General features: G+C 40.9%; 1 protein-coding gene across 2 annotated transcripts in view; it reads left to right on the forward strand.

The window, feature by feature from the left end:
* The window catches only part of neto1l (neuropilin (NRP) and tolloid (TLL)-like 1, like), a 69690-nt gene that overhangs the window by 23505 nt on the left and 20528 nt on the right, over positions 1–25657 (forward strand). For both annotated transcript variants that reach the window (XM_054765877.1, XM_054765878.1), the window contains exons 6-7: positions 19883–19924; positions 20009–20136. In XM_054765877.1, the coding sequence (XP_054621852.1) occupies positions 19883–19924; positions 20009–20136 (170 nt within the window). The remainder of the gene's footprint in view (positions 1–19882; positions 19925–20008; positions 20137–25657) is intronic.

Raw genomic sequence — 25657 nt, forward strand, 5'->3', positions numbered from 1 at the left:
CATTTTGCTTTTTCTTGGCCTTTTCGTTGACTTGACTCCATTTTGAAAATTAGCAATCAATTAATCGATTACTTAAACTGAATATTTTTTAAATCAATATATGGAAAGTACCCGCGACCCTGGTGAACACTCAGTTAATAAGTGCTTCGTTAGACAGCAAACTAGTTCAGACTAGAGCTGCAACAATTAATCAGTCGACTGGTAATCAATTATCTCATTAACTGACAACTATTTTGGTCGTCGATGAATCGTTTTTTGATTTTAAAAATGCTAATATCCTTTGATTAGCCATGTTGCAGACCAAACCACTAACTGTTTGTGTTTGGTTCACATTGATTTGGTCCATCTGTGGCCGAACCGATTAATCGAAACAAGCTTGAGATTAATTGACTAAGAAATAATCAGCAGTTGCAGCCCTAATCACATGACTAACTATGTAACCATTTTGCTTTATCCTTGGTTTTTCATTGCGGATGGAGATTTGACTAAATTGTCTTTTTCCATACATTTTAGATGAAGACATGCAAGTGTACACTCAGTTAAACATGAACTGCTTCATTATAACGGCGAACTCGTTCAAAATAGAGCTGCAGACTAAAGCTGCAATCCAATTAATTGACAATATTTTGGTAGTCGATGACTGTTTTTTTTTTTATTTAATAACGCTAATATCCTTTGATTAGCAACGTTGCGGATCAAACCGCTCATTTCTGTTTGGTTCATATTGACTTGGTCCGTCTAGGGCAGGGGTGCCCATTACGTCGACCACAAGCTACCAGTAGATCTCCAAGGTAGTTTGGGTCGATCGTGTAAACGTCACTTTCGTAGATGTCATATGACATCAGTCAGCTGACATTAAGCTCCCCTCCTGATTCGCTCATGCTCCCCCGTGGCGTTTCAAGCTACACACGGAGATGCAACTTTCATCTTTATTATTCTGATTACGGATAAACTAACTCAGCGGTACGATGCTTATATCTATAACTAAAGTTATCCTTTCGCTTGTAGCGGCGAGTTATGTCAAAAAAAAGTAAATTCTTAATGGCTTTGCGTCATGAACTCTACTATAGAAATGTGTGTTTTCTACACGTCCTTTTCTTAAAGGGCTCCTATTATGCTTTTCTGACTTATAAATGTTGTTACAGTATTGTATTCTCGTGTTAAACGATGCCAGCGCATCAGATAATAAAGGTTTGCACATTTGGAAGTGAGACCTGAAAGCAGTTTTGGACGGCTCTGCAAGGTGCGTTTTAGAAAGTTCTTTGTAACAAAGAGTTCTCACTGACGTCAACGCAACCCAGACTTCCTTATATGGGCATGCCCAGGCAAAAGCTGTACTCCTGCCCTCCCCCCGCTCTGCTGTGTTCACCGTGTTAGCATGTATAGCTCCCAGGAAATGTTCGTTGGGGTGTGCCTAAAGAGGTAAGAATCGGGCACAAGTTGCTGACTCCTGACCAGCAAGAGAAAAATATCTGTCAGCGGCACTTGACACAGGACTGTTTAGTGAACATGGGCCAATACGAAGCTGGACCATCCGCCAAACTGTTGCTAAAGTCCGACGCCTTTCCAACGTTACTTGATTGTGTTGAAGAGTCAGAAGAGCAAGCTGGAAGTAACAATTTGTCAGTGTCCTAACTGTGTTTATTTTGCCTAAGTAATCGGACAAAAGGGGTTCGGCAGTTGTCCGGAAGTCCTCGGGAGCGCTTGGGAGTGTGACCAATCACAGCGGAGTGGGCTCGGCGGGAGGCTTACCTGGAGGAGGGCCGTCGTTAGAGTAAATTACACAGACTGTTTGGGCGGGAGGCAGGAAATACTGCTGGAAGAGGTGCAGAGTCTGGAAGATCTAGGAAGCTTTCTGTGCGGGTTATCATGAGTCGCTGCTGTACAGGAGTCCAGAACTCAACACAAGACCCAAACTTTAGTATAATAGGTCCCCTTTAAGGCTTTATGGTGGCAGCTGTTTGACCCTGGTACAGATTATTTCTATTTCCATTGTTTTCTATGGGAAAAAAACATGGAAGAAATCCAAACAAAACAGATGGAATTGTGTTTGATATCAACAGTTCCTGCATATGTGGTGCAAAATAGTGATTGATGTATTTGACATCCCTGCTGCAAGTTGTCTCGCAAGCGATGCCACCTGTTGCACGGTAGACAAGAGCTTAACCGACACTAATCTCCTCATTTGGCTCCGTGTTGAGCGTAAATGGGCTTTATTTCGCTTATTTCCTGCGATATTTCACCAGTGAAATAACACATGCGGTATCCATGACCGTGAGAGTGACAGTGGTAAAATTGGTCAGCTCTTGTAGTTTTTATTTATTCATGCTGGACTCAAAAAAAAAATGTTGTTTGCGACGTCCCTGCAGCGTTTGGCGAGGGTGTGTGTGTGTGTGTGTGTGTGTGTGTGTGTGTGTGTGTGTGTGGCAGGCGACTGTGCTCCTGCCAAGTAGGTCTGATCCACGCTTAAAGCTGCAAAGGCGAAAAGGCCTCCAATTGCTTTGAGATAAATGAGGACGCTTTAACGCTTCCACTCTCATGAAGCAGCGTGCGTGCATGTAAAGCATTTATTGTGATAAAGGTTAACTTCAAAATGACATTCCAGTGCTTGACTACTTCTGTATTGTGCAGATTTTCCTATCGGTAACAATGGGCATACAAATCATCCGTTTCGGGGTCAAACCGACGTAATTAAACCAACTAAGGAAGTATTTAACGTGGAAGCACACATCCAAGCCACCATTTGGTGATGTTTACTGACACATTATACTGTAACTTGTCATGTTGCTTAACAGCAGCCTCTTTTGGAATAAAACACAAAAGTCGTAAACAAAACATGAAGGACGAAAAATGCAAAGGTGATTTATGTTGCAGATGCACCCGAAGCAGAATTTTATTTATAGATGTATTTTATTCATGTAAATGTACCTTTTTCTTTTTTTCATCGCTCTGACTTGGTGCTGCTTGGTGCTCTATGCACCAAGGCAGCGACACACATCCACAGCGCATTTGCCGAGAATGCGCCCCCTTAAGCAAAATGGGGTCCTCTATGAAGGTCACTTTGGTTCTTTTTTTTTTTAAACAAATATTTTTTCAGACTTTGAATTTGACTGAATGTTTGTTTTACACTTTTCATTGAATGAAATTCATAAGCAAAAAGAACATGTTTAAAAATGACGACTTTGCCTCCTCTTCTGTGAGCTGTTAGCTAAATACCCAACCTTTGAGACACTTTTGCAGTTTTTTGTTTTTTTTTTTGTCTCCAGGTCACTGGTGCGTGTATGGAAGCCCGTTTCGGCCACTGAAAGAAAAACATGTCCCAATTGTAAATCAAAATTATGAGATAAAAAAATCATAATTATGAGATCAAATTACAAGATAAAAAAGTACAAATTCCAACATTAAAAAGTCAGAATTATGGGATAAAAAATTGAAATTATGAGATTAAAAAAAATCATAATTATGAGATCAAATTATAAGATAAAAAAGTAAAAATTCCAACATTAAAAAGTCAGAATTATGGGATAAAAGGTTGAAATTATGAGATAAAAAGTAACAAATTACAAGATGAAAAGTCATAATTACGAGATAGAAATTCAAAATTATGAGATAAACGTCATAATTATGAGATGAAGTCTAAATTGTGAGATAAAAACTAATCAGATAAAAATAATCAGATAAAAAGTCATAATTACGAGATCAAAAGTCAAAATGAGATATAAACCCGCATGTGCCGCCTTCATCACATGGCACTCAACACGTGTGCACTTTGTATCTCATCCTTTTGACTTTTTATCTCATAATTATGACTTACCATTGGGATACTTTTTTCTTTCAGCGACGGAAATGGGCTTCTGTGTGTTTGTGAGTGACAGGAAGAAAAGCTCTGGCTCACTTGGGGGAACTCGTTTTTTGAATATAAGGCAGACTTTTTTTCTGGGAATGGTACCTTTTTACAGGTCTGGTGTGTTTTTCCGCCCCCTCTGAGGGAGTCTGCGTGACCTTATAGCTTTGCAACAAATAGCGGTAAAGATGTTAAACAGCAAACCAGCATGTTGGTTTGCATCAGTGGGAACGTGAACAGTGGGTCCATGTGACATTTAAGTGCTGGACACACACAGGCAGCCAGATGAAGGAGGAGCATCAAATAGAAGCTGTCATGGTTGGGCATGATGCGCTGAAAGGATGCCCAGCGCCCGAGATAGGATGGCACTGTGACAGCATCACACGCACACGCCTGAGATCAAACACACACACACACACACTCACACACCAAACCTGAATACAAATAAGACAAAGACACATGAGCGTTTTGTTCACTGCTCATCTTGTTGTTATTTGTCTAAACTAGGAAGGTCGCCATGTCAGCAGCGCCTGACAATAAAGTCCAGCTTCAGGACGACAACTGTGTACTACGTGTCCTCAAAGTACAGCGTGTATTTCAACTAGATGACAGTACAGCATGGAATACAAGATGAGATCATACTGTCGAGTGGATTTGGCAGCGAAGACTTTCTTTGTATTGTTTTTGGGAGGATTTAAGCAACCAAATCTTTGTTGCAATCATCCGGATTATAAATCAATTTAGTGTTGTTAAAGCGGCGCATTTATCTGATGCTGCTTCCTTTTAAATTCAAGGACAGAAGCGCTTTGATTTTGTATTGTGCGTTACAGTGCTTTGTCACGTACTGTTCGCCAGGGTCAAATGTTATGTTTAACGTGACTTTGTTTCGTTATTAAATGCAACATTTTAGGTTATGTACAGTAGATTACTGGATTTATTTTTTTTTATTGTATTTTTTTAATTCAAATTAAATCTAGGGAAAAATTCACTCCCTAAAAAAAAATAAAATAAAAATCTGCATTATTTATATTAAGCATAGTGACAAAAACACATGCCCCATTACATTTGGTTGAAGAGCTCGTAAATATAATAAAATAAATATAAATTTCTTATTATTATTATTTTAAACAGAACAACATGACATAATTTTAACATAAAATATAAAATTTCATTATTTTTTCTTATATTATAATATGTAATTTACATTTATTTATAATTAAAATAAAAATACATCTATATTATTTTATATTGATCATAGTAAAAAAACATGTTCCTCAAAATTTGGTTGAAGGTTCATAATAATATAATAATAATAATAATAATAATAATAATAATAATAATAATAATAATAATAATGTACCCTGCCTGTCGCCCGAAGTCAGCTGGGATAGGCTCCAGCATACCCCCGCGACCCAAATGACGATAAGTGCCATAGAAAATGAATGGATGGATTGACAATAATAATAATAAGAAGAAGAAGAAGTTTGCGTGGCAATTCAAATTTAATATGTACAGTAAAATCCCATTTAACACATCCAAATGCTTGTATTTACATCAAGTTGATCAAATTTTTTGAAAGCTTTCATAGAGAAACATCGATTTTTGTCAATAATCTGTTCCAATAAGTCAGACGACAACCGGAATGTTCCAAAAAAGAAGCAATTTATCCCGTAAGCGTTCTGGACACCCAAAAATATGAACAAAACATACATAAGGCGTAATATAGACTCACACTTGTTCCTTTTTTTTTTTTTTTTACTTCCTGTTCTGTACAGTACTCCCTATGGTGGCTATTGTCTCATCAGTGTAGCATTACTGACACCTAGTGACCAGTGTAGGATACTACATATCATCACGTCTTTGAATGCGTCTTCTGAATGCCTTATATTTGTATTTTATTTCATTTAGCCATTTTAATGCTTGAAAATGCTTAATTTCTGCAAAAAAAGTGTAAGTTGTGTTTAAATATGCATTTTTTGGCTACTAATAGGCCGCATTCAACCACCAACCAGCACGATTTGTTCATTACCTTTATTATTTTTGAAAAACCGTGATAGAGTGAGGACGCAAAATCCCAAGCTACTGTACACAGCAGATGAAATGAAGACGGCAGAAGGGAAGTAGACGGGAAAAACAGGATATGAATGCTGACTTGAGAGCATCCAGTGCTTGGCGACATCCTCGGCACAAGGTACACATATAGATTAGCCCTCAAGGGCGCCCTTTGCCTCAGACTGATTATGGATTCCTCGTCAGCCGGGATATCAGCGGACGGGGGACAGAGATGCTTTATTCGTGCCTTTTACGAGCGCAGTCATAGTGACGCCACGCCAAAATGGAACATCTGGACACGGCCTAGCATGCATGCAAATCTGGGGCGCCACGTGGCGCCACATAATTGAATGTGAGCGTAATATATGCACACAACACGCAGGGTTGGGACTACCGTAAGGAACGTGCGTGTATGGGCACTGAAGGCTCCTGGCATGAAGATGGCGTGTGAGGAGGGAAGAAAGCCCCATGAATGTGCAGCGTGGTGCATGTTGATGTTTGCTGCTGTGCCACAGAGGACTTAATCAAGTGTCAGTGGCAGAGAGTGGAGGTGTGTTTATCTGTCTCAGTCTATTAGGTCTGCCGGAGCAGGCCCATAGATTTCACATCTTGTTTGATTGGAGTCCAGCAACTCTAAAATTGGCTTTTGGTTTAAAGCGATCGTTGGGCATAGGGATGTGCATAATAATCAATTAATAGATGGAGTCGTCGTTAAGAATGGTGTCCGTTGCGTGCAAAGGATTGTTGATTTATTCCGTCTTGAAGCAGCTGAGGCAAAACGGTCGCTGTTGATTCTGCCGCAAGTAGTTTTTAGTCTACCGAGCGCCGCATGCTGAAAACTCAGAGGATGCAGGGGCCACAACGCACGTAGACACGCTAAGATTCATTCGTTCATTGACTAGCATATGTGACCAGCATTTTGCTCATTTTTCAATTGTTGCTGATTTTATTATTTTTTGCAAATATTTCAACTTTTTTGTAATTTTTTTGCACTTTTTTTCGTTTCATGTTGCATCTTAATCCTCATAATATTTTGATTTTATTAGCGTTATGTCACTTTTATCCTAATTCATTTTCCTAAAATTACAACTTTATTTTTTGTTTTGTTTCTCATAATATTAAAACTTTTTTTTTTAATGACTCTTTAATATTTCAACCATATGCTATTTTTTCTCTTAAAATTATGCCTTTTATCCTCCAAATATTTTGTCTTCATTCTTGTCTTGTACTTTTGACACCCCTCATCGAAGCAAGATGACAAAGAAATCGGATATAAAACAACCCTGAATATAAGACTTTGTTTTGGAAAAATGTTTTTAAGGCAAAATGAATCGATTAAAAAAAAAATCAATGAAATAGCAACTGGTAGATTGCAAAAAACAGGAAACCAAGCCTCCCTCCACTTCAACTTAACTTCAAGGCAGCGCATGTGAAACGATACAACATGTATTCTACATTTCGATATATGAGTCGCGCCTGATTACAGTGCAGGACCAGCCTATTGGGAAACTACGGCTTGTTACTTGTCCGTGTGTGAGTGACAAGAAGAAAAGCTCTGACTGGCTTGGGGAGAAGTCCGTGGGAAAAAGTATCAGTCGGTATGCTTGTTGTCGCCTCGTTTTTTCATCCATTTTACGAGAGGCGTGAATTGAACACTCGTTCTTGCTCTGGATGGCACTCGATCGTGCGCTGAATGAAGCACTCAGTGGGCTCATGCAGAATTAAAGGTCACGTCCTCCGTGTATTTGTATTTCTTCTGAAGCAATACTGAATGACATCGTGCGGGATGGCTTTCAAATCGACGCTGATGTCTTGATGCCAAGCTATTGATTTTCTTGGCTGCTCGTGCCTCAGTTAAGCGATATATCAATCCAGGTGGGTGAAAGCGGAGTAATGATAGGTCCATTAGCACTCAAATGCTTATTACACAGCACATTCAAGGCTATTTTCATGTGTCATGTGTTGCATGTGATTTGTGGGTTGGTTTAAAAAGTGTAAGTAAGTTCATTGTTTTCCAAAAAAAAACTGTTTTCTCAAAACAATTATTGTACGGTATATTCGTGATGTTGTTGTTCTGTGGACGGTGTAGTAACGGTGTGACATATTATTGATGCTTTGTGGGGGTGATGTGTGGGTGGGGTGGTAGCTAGGAGCCTGTGTGTGCTGTTTGTGATTGTGTTGTTGTATTGTGTTGTACATTTTATGTTTTATGTTGGACCCCCTTGAAAACCAGATGAAAATGTTTAATTTGTTCATGGTTAAAAAGTTTATGCCAGACGTCGTCTGCAAAAAGCATCGTTGTCGTTGACAGCAAGAGTGAGCGCTCCTCTCGCAATTAGACAATCTTTGACGTGTTTCACTCTCGGTGAAGCACGAGCTGGCAACTGCATAAACGGGGTCTGAAAAGTATGAGCCTCGGAAGCCTTCCGACTTTGTGTACAAAGCAATTAACGTGAGGTCACAAATGGTCCTGAATTCTTACTTTGAATACGTTTGTAACCCATCAGCAGTTAGCCGTGTGCTGTATCGCGTGTTTTGGCTAGCTACTTGTGCTTGGCACATCCAGCAGTAATTGCATTTTCTTTTTGGTCTTTTCAAAGAAAGCTTCACTAAAACAAGTACGTCTTGTGTACAGAGTTTCCTCCATCGGGTTGCTAGGTATGCAGCAGCATACAGTCAGGTGACGTGAGGACAGCACACCATGCGCTTCTGCTGCTTTTCATGTATTTCAATCTTAAAAATGTCCAAATGTGTGTTTATCATTCCAGTTTGGGTCGCTATGGAAACATAGTGCATTGCTGACAGGCCTTAAGATTAAAAGGAAGCTTCTCACCATGCCGGGAATGAAGCTCTTCTCAGCCAATTACTATTAATGCAGATGATGGCAGCGATCCAGCACGTCTGCTTGGGTTGATATCGAGCCATAATGGGGAAAAGTTCACGACTTATGGGTTTGCATCTCCTATAGAAAGCCTGTGTCAGATAACTTGCTTATGGAATGAAATCCAATATGCTGCTTCTTCATTGTTGTGGTTTGCGTGAGTAAATTCAATGCAGATGAGTGCAGGTCTTTCAGTGTTGATGACATTACAGCTTATTTTTCATGTAGTGTGGACGTCGTCCCCCTGGGAAAATAATCACTTTACGTCGTTATGCTTTAACTGTGATTACCTAGCAGGCAATTTGTCCCAACGTCAGTCTTCCCAGTTTACACAATCCTTTTTGATGAAATCACTTCTCCGGTGGGCTTGGCGGTGCGTTCCGTATCACTGGCTCGCTCGTTCACTCCCAAATTAATTTGCTGAGTAGTGCACAATTCCTCCGTTGCACAGCAAGTATCATTTGGCTAAATTTAGCCGGCTAACTGCTGGGGAATATGTGATGAATTAATAATTAGAGTAAATGAATTAGCAAGTGTCCTATCTGTGCTGTTTCGACGATTAGATACACAAAGCTTTCCCATGATGCACTTCACTGGGTCTGCTTAGGTAGGGATGTCCGATAATATCATCCCACCCGCATAAAAATGAGCTATCAGAGCGGTTTTGTCGTATTCTGCCGATATATTGACATCGGCATGAGTGTGAGACCTCATTAAACTGCGGCATGCTTCACAAACTAGCTAGCACAGTATGTACGCGATTTGGAATGATTTTGTTTTCGGGGGGGGAGTAAGGTGTCTTCCGTCAATACAGTGGAACCTCGGTTGCCGTGTTTTTTTTTCCGTTAATGTTCAAAATGTACGGCAACATTTTGCCTTGGTTTGCATAGACCTTCCAGTAAGCGCACAACATGGCCCGTTTCTTGTCACATTATTGAGTCCAGCAGTATTTTTTATCACAAAACGTCCTTATCAGCCTATTAGCTTGCTACTACAGTGGAACCTCGGTTAGCGCCCTGGTTAGTGTGTTTTTTGGTTAACGTCAAACATTTACAGTAACATTTCGCCTTGGTCTGAATACATTTTCCGGTTAGCGTACAATATGGCCCATGTCTTGTCATGTTATTAGTACACTGCGTGTGTCCAGTTGTGTTCTTAATGTATTTTTATCACAAAACGTCCTTGTTAGCAGCCTATTAGCTTGCTACCACAGTGGAACGTCAGTTAGCGTATCCCGGTTAGCAGGTTTTTTGGTTAGCGTCGAAAATTTACGGTAAAATTTTGCCTCGTTTTGAATACATTTCCTGGGCTGTGGACTGTGTGAGTCCACCTGTGTTCATCATGTATTTTTTATCACAAACGTCCTTGTTAGCATCCTATTAGCACGGAATCCATGCTTCAACTCTCCTGGTTCAATGCCAGCTTTACATTTGATTTGATTATGACTGCCATGCCAAGTGGTTAAACAGCAACCTAATTGAGACGGAATCAACACAGCCCCAATTGCACACAGTAGCTTTTGTCGTTTCCACTTTAAAAACATGAATTTTACTTGAAAGCAACACAAGTGTCATTTTGCCACAGCAGTAACATGTTTATTTCCTCCCTTAAACCCGTTAGTGCTTCCATTGGCTGCCCCCTAAAGTGGCTTTGGCAGCAGTTTGTCATTCCAGCGGGTCAAATTGAAGCAGATTGTTGGCATAGACATGTTTGAGCCTCCGACTAGCCCCCGGGTCCCGGAAAATTGAAAAGCGGAGTCTGTTTCCCCCCACTCTTCACTCGATGACAGCGAGAGATGAAACGCAATCTCAAGAAAGCAATCAAGAGTCTCAGACATTGTTTGCGGGTAATGTCCCTTCATGTCGCTTTGTCTCCCCCTCGGTTGCGCCGCGACGCTCCTCTGCGCGGTAATGAGTGGCTCAGCGTCGATGTTGTGTTGATTTATTGCATGGCTGCCCAAATGGAAGCTGGATGGAATGTGTCTGTCACTTAGACAGAAACACCTGGGATGTCAGGGGAACACTAAGTGCTCCTTGAGGAGTTGGGCCCCGAAGACAGCTTTCCATTTCACGTATACTCCCCTGCAGCACAGCAATGCATACATGATCCACTATCGACATAGTGGGGTGGCGGTGGTCTGCTTCCTCTCCTTGGTGGTGGTTCCCAGGAGCATTCAAGGAGGCGGCAAACATTTAAGGGCTTGATCAATGGACTAGATGCAGGAACACACACACGACCATAAAGTGAGTCCTCAAATCCATCACTGTGAATAAAGGGTGCCAAACCAAGTGAAACGACATTCTGACCCAATTCCCCGATGTCCTCTTACAGCAGAAACCTTCTCACATTGTGTGTGCAGGCTTGGAACTGCGAACGATCCACACATCCACCACGTTTACAGATGTTGGTATCAATTATCATATGGGTAAAACGTTTACAGATGTTGGTATCAATTATCATATGGGTAAAATGTTTACAGATGTTGGTATCAATTATCATATGGGTAAAATGTTTACAGATGTTGGTATCAATTATCATATGGGTAAAACTGTAACAGTGTATGTCGTAGGGGTGTCACAAGATCTCACGGGATTAAAACGTGACAAGATTCTCGTCGTCTCACGGGCGCTAGGCTAGGCCTGGGACGACAATAAATTAATCATTTAATCACACAATAAATGAAAATGAAGCGGATCATTTTTCCTGCCTCAATATATCGCCATGTGTCTGTTTTCCTCGTCTCCCGCCTCCAAACAAGCAGGAAGAGGGTTCACTCTGTGCATTGGTTTCAGCACCTTGGCGCGTTTGGTCCAGAGGACCAGAGCATGAACAGAGTGAGCCCGTTTGTCAGTTGTACAGTCTCTATGTCTCTGTGGGTGGAGGCGGGGCCGCTAGCATACACACAGAGTGCAGAAGGGTGTAACGTAGGGGAAATTAAATAGTAGATTGCAACATATTGTCTTTTTTTTATTGTACTTTTCTTAAAAGTAATGTTAAAATCTCGTAGAGCCAACCTCGTGTATCGTCCCGTCTCGTGACACTTTCGGTATGTTGCGTTTAGCACCATTTCCAACGCCAGTCTGGGGTGTCCAAAGTGCGGCTCGGGGTCCATTTGCAGCCCGCAGCTGTTTTGTGATTGGCCTGCACCACATTCTGAAAATATCATTTTATAAGAAAACTACCAGGAAAACATTGGAAAAATGAAAAAATCAGCAGTAATTTTACAAGTGTAAAGTCTATAATATTCAGAGAGAAAAAAATAACATAATATTACAGGACTTTTTTTTTTTAGTTGCAATATGAGAAACAAAACAACAAATAAAGTTGTGATTTTTGGAAAATTAGATTGCGGAAAAACATACGATGTCACGAGAATAAAGTCAGAATATTACAGGAATAAAGTCATATTTACGAAAAGAAAATGTACAAGAAGAAAGTGGGGGAAAAAAACGACAGCAGGAATGGAAGAAAATGAGAATAAAGGCAAAATATCAACATAGAGTTGAAATATTACAGAAAAAGACGCATGTGGCCCTCGGTGGAAGAAGTTTGGACAGTCCTGCGCTAGTTCATAAGGCCAAACCTTGTACATTCTTATTTTGGGTTGCTTTTTAGAGGGGTTTTTGTGTGTGAACGTAACCAGAAACACATCTCAGTATGATGCAGTACGCCACTGCGATCTACACCTACAGTAACATTTGTAAAGCTGGGATCGATCCAAATATGGATATTATGGATACCAGGGATTTAAAAATATTGTTTTTGTTTATTGTTACATTGGATTCACAAATAAGTGTGTTGATGCAAATATCGTTTTTGTTTGTCCTGTGTTTTATCCTGATTATAATCGTAATCAACAAAGTAAAGGCAAAAATCAAAGTCAAAAGTATTGGTATTGGCGATAATGGCCGCGTATTTACTTGGTGTCTTACCAATGCCAAAATTAGGCGTCAGTAGTGCCCCCTACTGGTGTAACATTCCACATATTCTACAATACGTTGGATAGGTTGTTGGTTCGATCCTCAGTTTGTAGGATATTTCGACATTTCAGTTCGGCTTCGGCATTCACACGGAATTTCTTCCGAAACTGCTTCATCTAGTTTCCTAAAATATTGCAAAAATTAATCAAAAGCGAGCCTCCGGTATTTGATTTCGTTCCATTCTGCTCATGGTTCTGTCAGCTTTAAGTGTATAAACGAACAGAAATGAGCACATGCTCGTGTACATTGACAACAAGCCGCCATGATATAAAAGACCTTCTCGTGGGGATCAATAATGCATCACCCGAAGCATTAGTTCACACACAAGGGCAGAGATCACATTCTGTGACAGTCTGCCCTCCGAGCTGATATTTCTGACTCCTCAGAACCTCCAATGGTGCATTTGGGGCCTCCAGGGTGTGTTATTTTCTCCTGTAAATACATGTCAAGGTCAAGCTTCATGAGTGTGAAGAACAATGGCTTTAGCGGCACAAAAATGCAATGAATGTGACCGCCACAAACCTTTTATGCTTTTCTGTGCTTTCAGTTGTTGGATTATTGGTAGTCAGTGTTGCACTGGGGCGTACGTCCCTGCTAATTGCCCCAACACGCCTTGCCATGGCGCTCGGGGTGTAGCCACTGCTGGATCCTACTACCAATCAATAACAGGGCAAAATGAATGAAGACAGAAAATAGCTTCAAGGTCCCCGATTATGCAAAATTGACTTTTTCATGATGTTATAACCGGATGGTTCCCTAAAGCGCACCGAACGTGAGACAAATCCACCATCGCCTTCGCGTGTTTGCGCCGCTTTTTGAGAGAAGAGGCCCTCAAAAGTCCGCTTTCAAGCGGGGTTTTGGTGATATCATGAAGGTGGACATCTGTATGGGAGCCCGTTTCCACCACTGAAAGAAAAAAAATATCCCACTAGTAAATCGAAATTATGAGAGAACCCGAAATTACGGGATGAAAAGTTGAAATTATGAAGATAAAAGCCATAATTACAGTAATGGAAATGATGAGATACAAACTGTGCATGTGCAGAGTGCCATGTGATAAAGGCTCCAGTGAAGAAGGCCGCAGTTTGTATCTCCGAATTTTGGCTTTTTATCTCATAAGTATGACTTTTTTGTCTCATAATTCTGACTTTTCTATCTTATAATTAGGACTTTTTGTTTGTTTATTTGTGACCTGCGATTGACTGGCAACCAGTCCAGGCTGTACCCCGCCTCTCGCCCAAAGTCAGCTGGGATAGGCTCCCTAAAGAGGATAAGCGCCATCGAAAATGAATGGATGGATAATTATGACTTTTTACCTCATCGTTTCTACTTTTTATCTCATAACTTTTATCTCATCGTTATGACTTACCATCGGGATATTTTTTTGTCTTTCAGTGGTGGAGTGTAAAGGTGACTATAGGGGTGTTATTTCATGTCTAGAGGGCTCTAATAATGGTAAAAATCAGATAAAGGGGTTTTCTATGCTCTTCACTGTCCTGTATGTTTGATCGTTTAGTTTTTCTTCAGCGAACAGGCTAACCTAGCATCATGTTGCTGTTAAAATGTGACTGGAGCTCGCATAGCGATGCCAGCGTCCTGTCCCAGTTGTTAAAGTTCGGTTGTTGTATGTGATGTACGTACGGCCTCTTCAAGTGCATAGTTACAGTGTCTCATATGTAAACAAGTGGCTAACGTGGCTAACATGAAGGCTTGGGGAGCGCCACAATGCCATCGCATCTTATTACATTGCAGTGCACGTGTTTCTAATGTAGTTATGAGTGTTGGGGGGTGGCATCCTTCTTTTCCTCGCCTCCTCATTGTCTGATGCTGCGTTTCCGTCTGCTGAACTTCACCCACCGTGGTACCTGCTGTGATTAATGACAGCGCTTTATTAGCTTGATCAACCATTTAAGCAGACATTATTAATCAGATGCTTATTTAAATGTCAGCCCCTGAGCCTCCGAGAGGAAATGGGGCCACTGGGAAATTCGGTTTTGCGTGCATGCGCGTGTGTGTGTGTGTGTGTGTGTGTGTGTGTGTGTGTGTGTGTGTGTGTGTGTGTGTGTGGGTGTGTGTGCGTGTGTGTGAAGGAGAGATTCTCATTCACGTGCTTTTTTTGCCATTCATTGAGTGGGATGCACAGCTTTGTGTTTAATCCAAATTAGAGTGTCACATTAATAAAACATGGTGTTTTGTGATATCACAACACCTCTGGGATGCCGTGTTTGTGAGAAAATGTAGTTCCCTGGCTGCTTGCTTGAAAATATGGACATTTTGCACTCTACAAAGAAGGCTAATCAGTGTCTAATAATAATTAGACTGTCTGGCTGCTAACATGAATCAACTCGTTAATTCTGCCGGCGTAGTAAACATGATTTTGAGTTGGAAGCTGTTTGTTTTCATGCGGAGGCTCTACATTCTGCTTAATCTCTTTGAACATTTTTTCAAATTCCTTATTTATTTGCTATATTTTCCAAGACGGCTGTGACGTGGACGTGTAAACAGCACGACATCTGCGTCCCCAGCCTTTCAAGAGAGCATTTCCACTGTTGCAAAAGGGTAAATACAGTAAGCCCCAGAAGATTACAGTCTTAGCTGAGCTTTATGAAGAGAGGAGAGGGTGTGGCGATGTGTGGATGTGCTCTGAATTCCACTGAGTGGCGGGTGTGAGCTGCATGCGGTATGAATACAATGCTACATTACGCACCCATAGTCCAGATGTCAGCACATCTCGCTCGCCGTGCTGTTTTTGCACAGGAAACGCTATTTATTATTCATTCCCCACACATCCACAGATGCTGCCTTTTAATTTAAACGTGCACCTCACATCTTGCACGCCGTTTGGCTTAAGTGGATGCTGGGAAGTGGGGGGACACGTCTTACATAAACCATCAATCTATAGAATTGATTGAATCAATTCATCAAAAAGGGGAGGGAGGCTCAGGAAGTGATGGATGGAGGATGAGATGGCTCCTGATTGGAATGCAGGAGCCCTTGTCTTAAAAGGCCAAGGGTCGCACGAGAGGCATTAAAAAGCAAAGCACCCTCTGTTGCCACGTAGGAGAAGCGGCGCGGCGGCGCACATGCGTGTATTCCACTGAGGTGGCTTGGCCTTGTGACGGCGGAGGGTTAAGCGATGCCAAAGCCCAATAATAAATCTGTTGCACAACCAGCACGCGTGACCTGAAGGTCACTGTTTCATTAAGTGTCTTCCTCTTTGATTTTCTCATCCCTCATGCACGTCTTCATTCCTCCCTACCTGCCTGCTGCCGCTGCTCCTGATGCACACACCCACTCTTCCTGGGGGGGGGAGGATAATAGACTTCCAGAAAAGCTGCCTAATAAATATCAACACAAACAGGACTGAGTGGTTAGCATGTTGGCCACACAGGCAGGACATCGGGAAGACCTGCGTTCGAATCTCCGTCAGGCATCTCTGTGTGAAGTTTTGCACGTGCGTGCGTGGGTTTTCTCCTCCCACATTCCATGTCAGGTTCATTGCCGACTCTAAATGTGAGTGTAATGGCTGGCGACCAGCGTGTACCCTGCCTCTCCTCCGAAGCCAGCTGGGAAAGGCGCGACCATAATGAGGATAAGCGGCATAGAAAAAGGATGGAGGGACAAACAGGGCTTCAAACTTCTCAGAAGTTTTTCTCTTAAGCATTCACCGGTCACTTCATTAGGTACCAACTCAAACATAATAATAATACAATAAAAGGTACTGACCAAATCAGTGGTTCGCTCCGCAACAAAAGAGGCAAACCCGTCCATCGCCGTTTTCCAAAGTCAAAGCTGATGTGTGTGAATATCTTGTTTTGCCTAAAACACAAAGATAACAGCTCTGCTTCTCACGGATGACTTAGGAAATGAAAGGATATTCACATTTAAGAGGCTGAGGATGTTTTCTGCTGGTCTCAGACTGTTCACTCGTTAAAATTAATAATTTTAAAGAAAATTAAAAGAAAAACAAAAAACACAAGTTTTTTTCTTATAATATTCGGATGATTTTTTCTTTAAAAATAGGAGTGTTTTTTCCTCTGATTATTAGCACTTCATTCTTGTGAGACTCTATTTTCTTGTATTATTAAACATGTTTTCCTTGATAGACTTTTTTTTTAAATCAGATTGACAGATGGCTGGCTTTTACGACTATTTGTATTTTTCAGTATGCCCCTGATACTCCTTTGAAATACATACTGTGCACTCTTGTACCCCCGGGGGAACCTTGAAATAATTAAATGCAACATCGGAATATCCCAAATGATGGCTGTTTCATCATTAAAAAATGAAATATGCATGCTAGTGTGGTTTTATTTGGAATGATTCTGTTTTATGACGCTAATTCAGGTACCAGAAATATGCAGAGCTGTCTGTGTGTGCTGCCATCATAATATAATACACATTGTCAAAGGGCTTCTGAGCACTCTAAGTAAGATGTCTGCGTGTGTCTGTATTGTTGTGCAGGATCTCATTCGACTCAGCAAGTGTACCCAATGAGGTGGCACCTGACTTGACCAAAATGTCAAAAATCGGGACGAGTTGTTTGAGAAAATTGAAAATGGGTCAAATTTACCATCCGAGGCAAGCTGTTGTTTCAGTGAGTAACATCAGCCTGGTTTCTTGTTTCATGCATCCCGAGGGTGGGAGGAGGTTTCGGCACCCCATGATGGAACAGAGCTGAAATCAGGCCAGGAATATCTCCTCTTTGATTACGGGTTTTAGTAGTAGAAAGTCTAACCATTAAACGCACCGTCGACATGTACAGTATTTGACTTCCTCCTCGTGTCCGACCCGCTGCACACACACACACACACGCGCAAGGACGCACGCCAACTCTGTGACTCATGTCTAGACGGAAAAAAAGTAGAGCATCCACAGACAAAGCTCATGACATTTAGGCGAGCTTCTCCTGCTGTGCAATCAGCGGGCCCAACCGGTGGTTATGTCTCAAGTTGCAGGGAAACCATTTAGATGCACCGATCGGAGCTAACAGCTAACAGCTAACAGCACGACTGCTCCGTCGATGGACGTGAATGCTTTGGAACTAGCCAGTCGTGATGTGGAGTTCCAAATAGAATGTTGATAAAGTGCCGCAATAGTTTGCACATTTATGGGATCATATTCCAGCAATCCCCAGATACCACACGCAAGCGTGCCTCCTAGGGGTGTTGAGCATCATACAGCATTTTGATTGGACGCTGAGTACGTGCTACATTATGATGGTCTGACACTGCCAATGCATTCCTACCGCACCATTACTGTACTTTCATAACCCATGAGACTGGACTGTGAAATGTAGTAGATGTCCTTGATTGATTGACATCAGGCCAGTGGAACGCAAGTATTTCCACATTTGCTTTGTTTGTTCTGCAAAATATGAACAAATGTCATTTTGTTTGTTTTTTGGTTTTAAAAAATACGGAGTTTTTAAATCGGACTGAAACGTATCATGTATAAATGTAAAACATTTATGGACTTTTTTTGTAATTATGGACAATGTTTTCCATTGGACATAGTGAATACTTGTCACTCAGCATCCAGTTGATGAGTTTTCACTATGGAGTGAAAAGCATTTATGTTTAGAATAAATTAAATTTAATAAGAATCTAATTTTTAAAAAAAAGATTGAATAAAACACAATTCAATATTTATAAGAAATATAATAAACAGATTACAACCTTATGAAGTATAACGTATAAAATATAAGGTATAATGAATAATAAAAAGGAAAATAAAAGTAAATTTTAAAAAAAGGTACATTGTTATGATTGGACAGTGACATACAGTACAGTGGTTCCCCATGCATTTGCGATTCAGCGCTCACGGCCTCACAAATTTGCAGATTTATGGTAAAATCTATTTGTTTTCTCTGGAAATAGGCCATCATTCACCATAAGTCGTCAATAATTAAAAAATATAAAGGTAAAATGTACAGCATGCAGCGCTGTAAGAAAGCCCACAATTTGCACATGTTTTTAAGCTGCACTGGAATTAGAGGAGCAGGCAAGCAGTGTGGCTTATGTAGACGCGGCTGCTCGAGCCTGCGAGCCTCTAGCACGAGCCGGATGACCAGGCTAAAGGCTACAGCGTGACTCCGATTCCATCTGTTCATGGGTCATCTTGCATGATCATTATCATTCACATCAGTGTGTGGGGTATATTTAGGGCTTAAACCTGGAATGTGTCACAAGTGAACAATAGCAATTGAAGAGAGAAGGGCAAGGGTTCCGGAGCTGAATCGAATCTAGTCGTTCCAACAATCAACACGTTTATTGCAAATGTTTAGCCTTTTCAAGCTCGTATCAGTTACTCACGTTTTTTTTGTTTTTTTTGCAAGAAGCAGGGATCACCTGCAGCGTGCATCTGGTTATGTACCGTGCGTACAGAAATGATGCACAACAGCGTGGAAGTTTGTCGGCGGGGTGAAGACATCTATCGACTTATTGTGGAAGAAGATGAGGTGGTGATCACACTTGCCAAGTTTCTTGATTTAATTTATGGCAACACTCTAGAAAAAGTTGCTGAAAACCTTCTGCGTCAAGGTGACTTCCAAAACTTTACCTTTTACACGTCTCTTATCTCGCTCCTGATAAAATGTATGGCTTTGGCTCGGATCTGTGCGTGCTTCTCCCCCCCCCTCATCCCCCCCAGTGTGAGGAACTTGATCATGGATTAAATGTATCCTCTCCAAATGCCCTCTACATTTTATTCTACATGCAATACTTCTACAACGAGCTGCTTGCTTTTGTTCTATGGACGTAGACTCGGTATGACTATGCAATGCAAAGAGGAATCATTTGTCATTCTGCAGTAGAACGTCCCTCAAGTCCAACATCAGTGACTTTTGACCTCAGAAATTGACCCCCAAAAAAATCCGGCATTTTGGAGAACATCTCAGCAGCAGAGTGGAAGCTGTTATCGCTGCAAAGGGGAGCGTGGCCTATTGAGTTTGCGTCGTGCTGTGCATCAGTTCATTGATTTATCCGCCTGCAAAGAACACAGTTTATGTGTTGTCATCATTTGTAGCTGTTGACGCAGGAAGGAAGTCCCCCAACGCACGGTGTCTTTCATTATAGTCTGCTTTTATGGCAATCCAAATGAATCACTGCTCTGCTCTCTCCTCAGATCCGGACTTTTCCGACTTAGGAGTACCGCCGCCTCTTCCCTGTAGGTACACTCACACTCTCCTCGCGCTGCCTTCATCCTTGTCTCATTCACTTTTTGACAATGCTCTTTTTTTGTGTTATTCAGCGTGTCAGTACGACATGGTCGGCCCAGAAGGTATTGTGGAGTCGCATCAGATCACCAGAGACGGGAAGGCGGGCGCCAACGAGGCCGTGGACTGTAAATGGTACATCCGGGCGCCGCCGCGCTCCAAGGTGAGTCAGCAGCTGGTTTTCTTACCAGCCTTGCCCTGGAGCTTTATCAAACGTTACCTGAGCTGCAAGGAGGACTGTTGGAAACTCATTACAACTTTACTTTGTCACGTTTTTTTTAAATATATAATAAATCATTGCTGTTTTCTGGTTGACTACGGCCTATTCATTGTAAAACAAATTCATATTTAAGCAAGTATTATGTGTTTTTGACCTAAATTAAGCATTTTTCAAGGATACAAATGTCTAAATGACGTAAAATGCAAATATAAGTCATTCAGAAGACTCCTTTTAAGATGTGATGATATGTAGTATTCAACACTGGTCACTAGGTGTCAGTAATTTTGCATTGATCAGTCAATAGCCGCCACAGGAAGTACTGTCCAGAACAGGAAGTTTATAAAAGAACAAGGAACTCTCCCAATGTTCACCCGTGTGAGTCTATATTATGTGTTATTTTGTTCTTATGTCTTATTATGTCTACTATACTGGGTATTTAACAGGCTTTTATTATGTGTTTGAATGATCTCACAACAGGCACAATCCCCAACCTGGGCTACTGTTGCTCCTGTAATCCACAAAAAGCTAAAACTCAACTCTGAAACCTCAACATCACTTCCTGTACCCTCACAAGTCTTATTTATGTCTTATTTTGTGTTTTTGTGCCTACTCTCTTGGGTAATAGGAGTGTAAAGGTGACTATAGAGGTGTTATTTCATGTCTAGAGGGCTCTAATAATATTAAAAATCAAATGTAGGTCCTACAGTTTTTCTATGCTCTGATTACGAAAATATTACGTTTATAGTAAATGAGCAATCCTACTTCACGGAAATTCACATATCACAGTTGGCTCTGGAACAAATTAACTATGATAAACGAGGGATTAGTAAGTCATAAGTCATCACTATTTTGTGGTTGATTACAGACTATTAGTCAAAAATGCATATTAAAGCACATTTTACATTTTGTGGCCTAAATGAATGCCCTGCGATTGGCTGGCGACCAGTCCAGGGTGTACCTCGCCTGTCGCCCGAAGTCAGCTGGGATAGGCTCCAGCATGTCCCCGCGACCCTAAAGAGGAGAAGCGGTATAGAAAATGGATGGATGGATGGATGGATGGCCTAAATTAAGCATTTTCAAGAATAAAATTGACTAAATGAAGTCAAGTACAAATAAAGGGCATTCAGAAGATGCATACAAAGACTTGATAAAATGTAGTATTCTACACTGGTCACTAGGTGTCAGCAATGTTACACTGATGACACAACAAAAACAAATTCTCCCAACGGTAACATGTGAGTCTATATAATGTCTTGTGCTTTTTATGTCTTATTTTCTCCTATTATGTCTACTATATTGGGTCATAGGAGTGTAAAGGTGACCTTTGAGGTAAGGGGTAAGTCTAATAATGTTAAAAGTTGTATTTGGAAGGTCGTAAACAGGGTTTCTATGCTCTAACTATGAAAGTATTCCATTTCTAAATAAGGACTCTTACTTTGTGAAAATTCACTTATCATGGTCTGGAACGATGAACCGTGCTAATTTAGTACTGTGTTGTTAAATGAGTCCCACTCTGGCAGTGTCCATCCAAACTGAGCATTATCATCTTTGTAAAGGTAGATTTTGTGTTGCACATCTTCGAGTGTCTGCTATTGTGTAGAAATATCGTTTCATCAATGGTGCTCATCTGGAAATGATTACAGTCAAGATCTTCATAATTCACCGTTTCCATTCAGCCTCCCTCCACGCAGCGTAAGATGAGGGTTGCGTCAGGAAACCTTGATATTGCACGAGGGCTGTCTGTGGCTGTCAGCAGTATCCCAAAGTGGCTGTTCATGACTGTAGGGGGGACTTGCCTCATTCCTCTATGAGGGTCAGACAGTTCGCTAGAAGGGGTTCATGTCGGGTCAAGCGCATCTTCTTTTAGTTGGAAGGAGAGAGAAAAAAGCTCCAAATATGACATCCACGCTATACCTTAGGTCAGAGTTGCCAGTTTGGTTGGCTCACCCTCTGGTACGCTTTTTGCTTCCTTTAACTGTTGCGAATGGAAAGGTTGACCCAAGGGCATACAGTAAATATTCCAAAGCTTGTTCATTTTAAATGACCTGGACACATTTGTAATGTGACAGCAGAAAATAGGGAAAAATGAACTTTGATACAGTGCAGTTCTACACTACTGCTTGTGTGTTGGATATTTCAAACAAGTGTACATTTGTTCTGATGTAGGCAACATCTACATTACAAAAAATCCCTCGTTTATCACGGTTAATTGGTTCCACACCCCACTGTGAATTTCTGTGAAGTAGGACTCATTTATAAACCGGTCTACGACCTGGTTTGTAACTCTCTTAACTCTTACTCTAGAGGTGAAATAACACCCCTATAGCCACCTTTACACTCTTATTACCCAACATAGGAGACACAATAACGCAAAATAAGACATTTAAGACATAAATAAGACTTGTGCTTGTGTGTGTTGCTGTAAATGTGTTCCGATGCGAGGGGACAGGAAGTGACGTCGGGCGTTCAGAGTTGAGTTTTAGCTTGGTGTGGGTTCCAACAGTAGCCTGTGCTGGAGATTACTGTGAAATCATTCAAACCTGCAATAAAAGCCTGTTGTTCTGGCGATCAAGTCTGGTGCTTGACATGGTACTGACACCTGGTGACCAGTGTACAACACTACATATCATAGTATAGTAATAATAATTTCATAGTATAGTATATAATAGACAAAAAAAACATAAAATTTGCTTAAATATGCATTTTTTATTTACTAATAATGGGCTGCAGTCAACCACAAAACAGCATCCATTCATTTTCTATATCGCTTGTCCCAACTAGTGTTGTGGGTGTGCTGGAGCCTATCCCAGCTGTCCATGAAACAGCATGATTTATTCATTTTGTTATTTTCTGAAAACCTTCATAGAGTGACACTGCAAAATTCGAAGTGGTGAGGGACTACTGGAAGTATTTTTAATTTTATTTTTTTTACCTTGACATTGCGCCCACCACCATCAGCATCACTATGAAACCATATGCTACGCTATTTGTGTTCATGAAATACTGAATAAAATCCATTATGAAAACACGCGTGCTACTCTAAATGTACCATTTTATTAACACCCAAAGAATCAGGATCGCAAGTTTGTTTGTTTTTCCATTACTCCAAACGCAAAGTCAGTATTACATATATGCAATTTTAATAAAAAAATATATATAAAAGTTATATTTCTATTTGCACTCCATTTGCATTGCTTCCAAAACAAAAAATGACATGTACAAAATACAAAAATTGCCTTCACGCTATCTATCTCTCCACTGCATGGGACCACCGTAGGGCTGTTGTAAAAGGAAGGAACCACGGTATGGTTTATACTGTGCTGCAGCCCCTTGTTCACAATTTATTACCACCAGGGTGCCAGTGTGATGTATAGCCACGTCCGTTACTTAGCTCTTATCTGACATATTTCCCGGGTCACATTTATCTGCCCTTATTTCTCCGCACAAATGTCCTTTATACTATAGAATACTACAGAGCCTATAGACCCTTTCCACCACCATTTACAATGCATGCCCATTGAAATGACCATACCATCATAACTGCCTAAAAGGTGGTGCTAGACACACTATAGCCACTCAGTGGGTGCACTGCTAATGCATTTTGGTACACAAACACAACATGCAGTTGGCAAATACATCTGCTATTGATTGCTGGTGCAATAAAAACAAATGTACCTCATAGGGATACTTAAAGGAAAAACTGCACTTTTTTGGAATTTTGCCCATCATTCACAATCCTTATGCAAAACATGAGCACATATTTCTTTCCCTTTTCTGTGCATTCGAACAAGAGAAAATGAGTTATTATGAGTCAGCTGACAATGCACGTCATGGGTGCTGCCTTTTTGGACGCTCAGGCCCTAACAAAAAACCCTTAAAAAACGCCAACAGTGCTCCATTCACACAACTGACCTGTATATTAACCAAGCTCCAGCGCTAGCAGCTAACATGAAAAACTATATACTGTATATCTGACAGCTAGCGGGCTGCTAGTCTCAGCGTCACTCGCAACGCCTCAAGCCACTGTAACGGGACAGATGGAAGAATGGATACTACTGGCTCTCAGTTTTGTTACAAAGACTCGACAAGATGCTCGTTTGCTGTCAGCATTTTTTTACCTGAGGACTGGAGCACAAGTCTTGTGCTGGAAGACGCTGCCATCCCAATGAGAGCGGACATTGTAGGTGTCGTCGCTGTTTCTATGCTGCTGTTGTTGATGGAAGTCACGTTGGCTCCTATGCGCTATGTCAAATCAATGCGCCTAGGAAAGACGTTTTACATCAAAATATGGCAAAAGTATTACATGTTATCATCAATGTAGTTGTTAATGCATGATCACAGCATGTTATATAAAACAAAACGTTGTTCCAGGTTGTTTTAGAGGGCTTCATAGTCATGTTGGCTGGCTCATACTAACTCGTTTTCTCTCGCACAGAAACGGGAGAGATGTATGTGTTCATGTTTCACATAAGGATTGTGGATGATGGAAACATTTTTAAAAGTGCAGTTTTCCTTTAATGGTGACTGTTTGTACCTTTTCCAGTGCATTAAAGGTACAGGTGCCAACCTGAGCTATCAGTGACAAGCCGTTGTACCCCCTTTGACACAATAATGCACTTCTACTTAAATCGATGGGCTTTTTGACAAGTTTGACTCTGCTAAATTCAACGTTTTTGCCTCACTTCTACCTCCAGTGTCTGCCTCTGCATGCATGTCATTGGTCAGAGCTATGGATGATGCTTGTGACTGTAATGGGCAGCAGCAACAAGCCATTACTGGGGCCTTTTAAGCAAAAAAAAAAAAAAAAAAAGTGTGAAGATATTCTTTTTCCAGTTAGTGATGGATGCTGCTTCCATACCGGCTGCAGCGGAATCAATAAGCAGGCAGCCTATTTTCCTGCTGGAACCAATCTCTCCCTTACAAATTAGTGATTGTATCTGTTTGATCCATTGCTACCATTTGGGTCTGTGATGCCATCTGCACTTGTTTTTCTCACACATCCACTGCTTTTTTGTCATGCACCACGTAAATACAACATAAAACATTTTCACCGATGCAGTTATCCTTCGACACTTCGAATTTTGTAGCTTCACTCTATAATACTTTTTCAAAAACATAATAATTAATAAATCATGCTGTTTTGTCGCTGAATACAGCCTATTATTAGTCCAAAATATGCATATTTAAGCTATTTTTTTAACCAAAATTAAGCATTTTCAAGACTAAAATGACGAAGTGAACTAAAATACAAATTTACTGTACGTTGTGATGACATGTAGTATTCTACACTGGTCACTAGATGTCATTAAAGATACTGTTGGCACAAAGTGAATTTTTTGGGAAAGCACTAATAGGACTTTTTCTTGAGTTATTGCCATAATTTTCGGACGATAAGTCGCCCCAGAGTATAAGTTGCATCAGTCCAAAAAATGTGTTATGCAGGGAAAAAAAAAATAAACATACA

Source organism: Dunckerocampus dactyliophorus, chromosome 21, assembly GCF_027744805.1.
Source record: "Dunckerocampus dactyliophorus isolate RoL2022-P2 chromosome 21, RoL_Ddac_1.1, whole genome shotgun sequence".
Taxonomy (NCBI): domain Eukaryota; kingdom Metazoa; phylum Chordata; class Actinopteri; order Syngnathiformes; family Syngnathidae; genus Dunckerocampus; species Dunckerocampus dactyliophorus.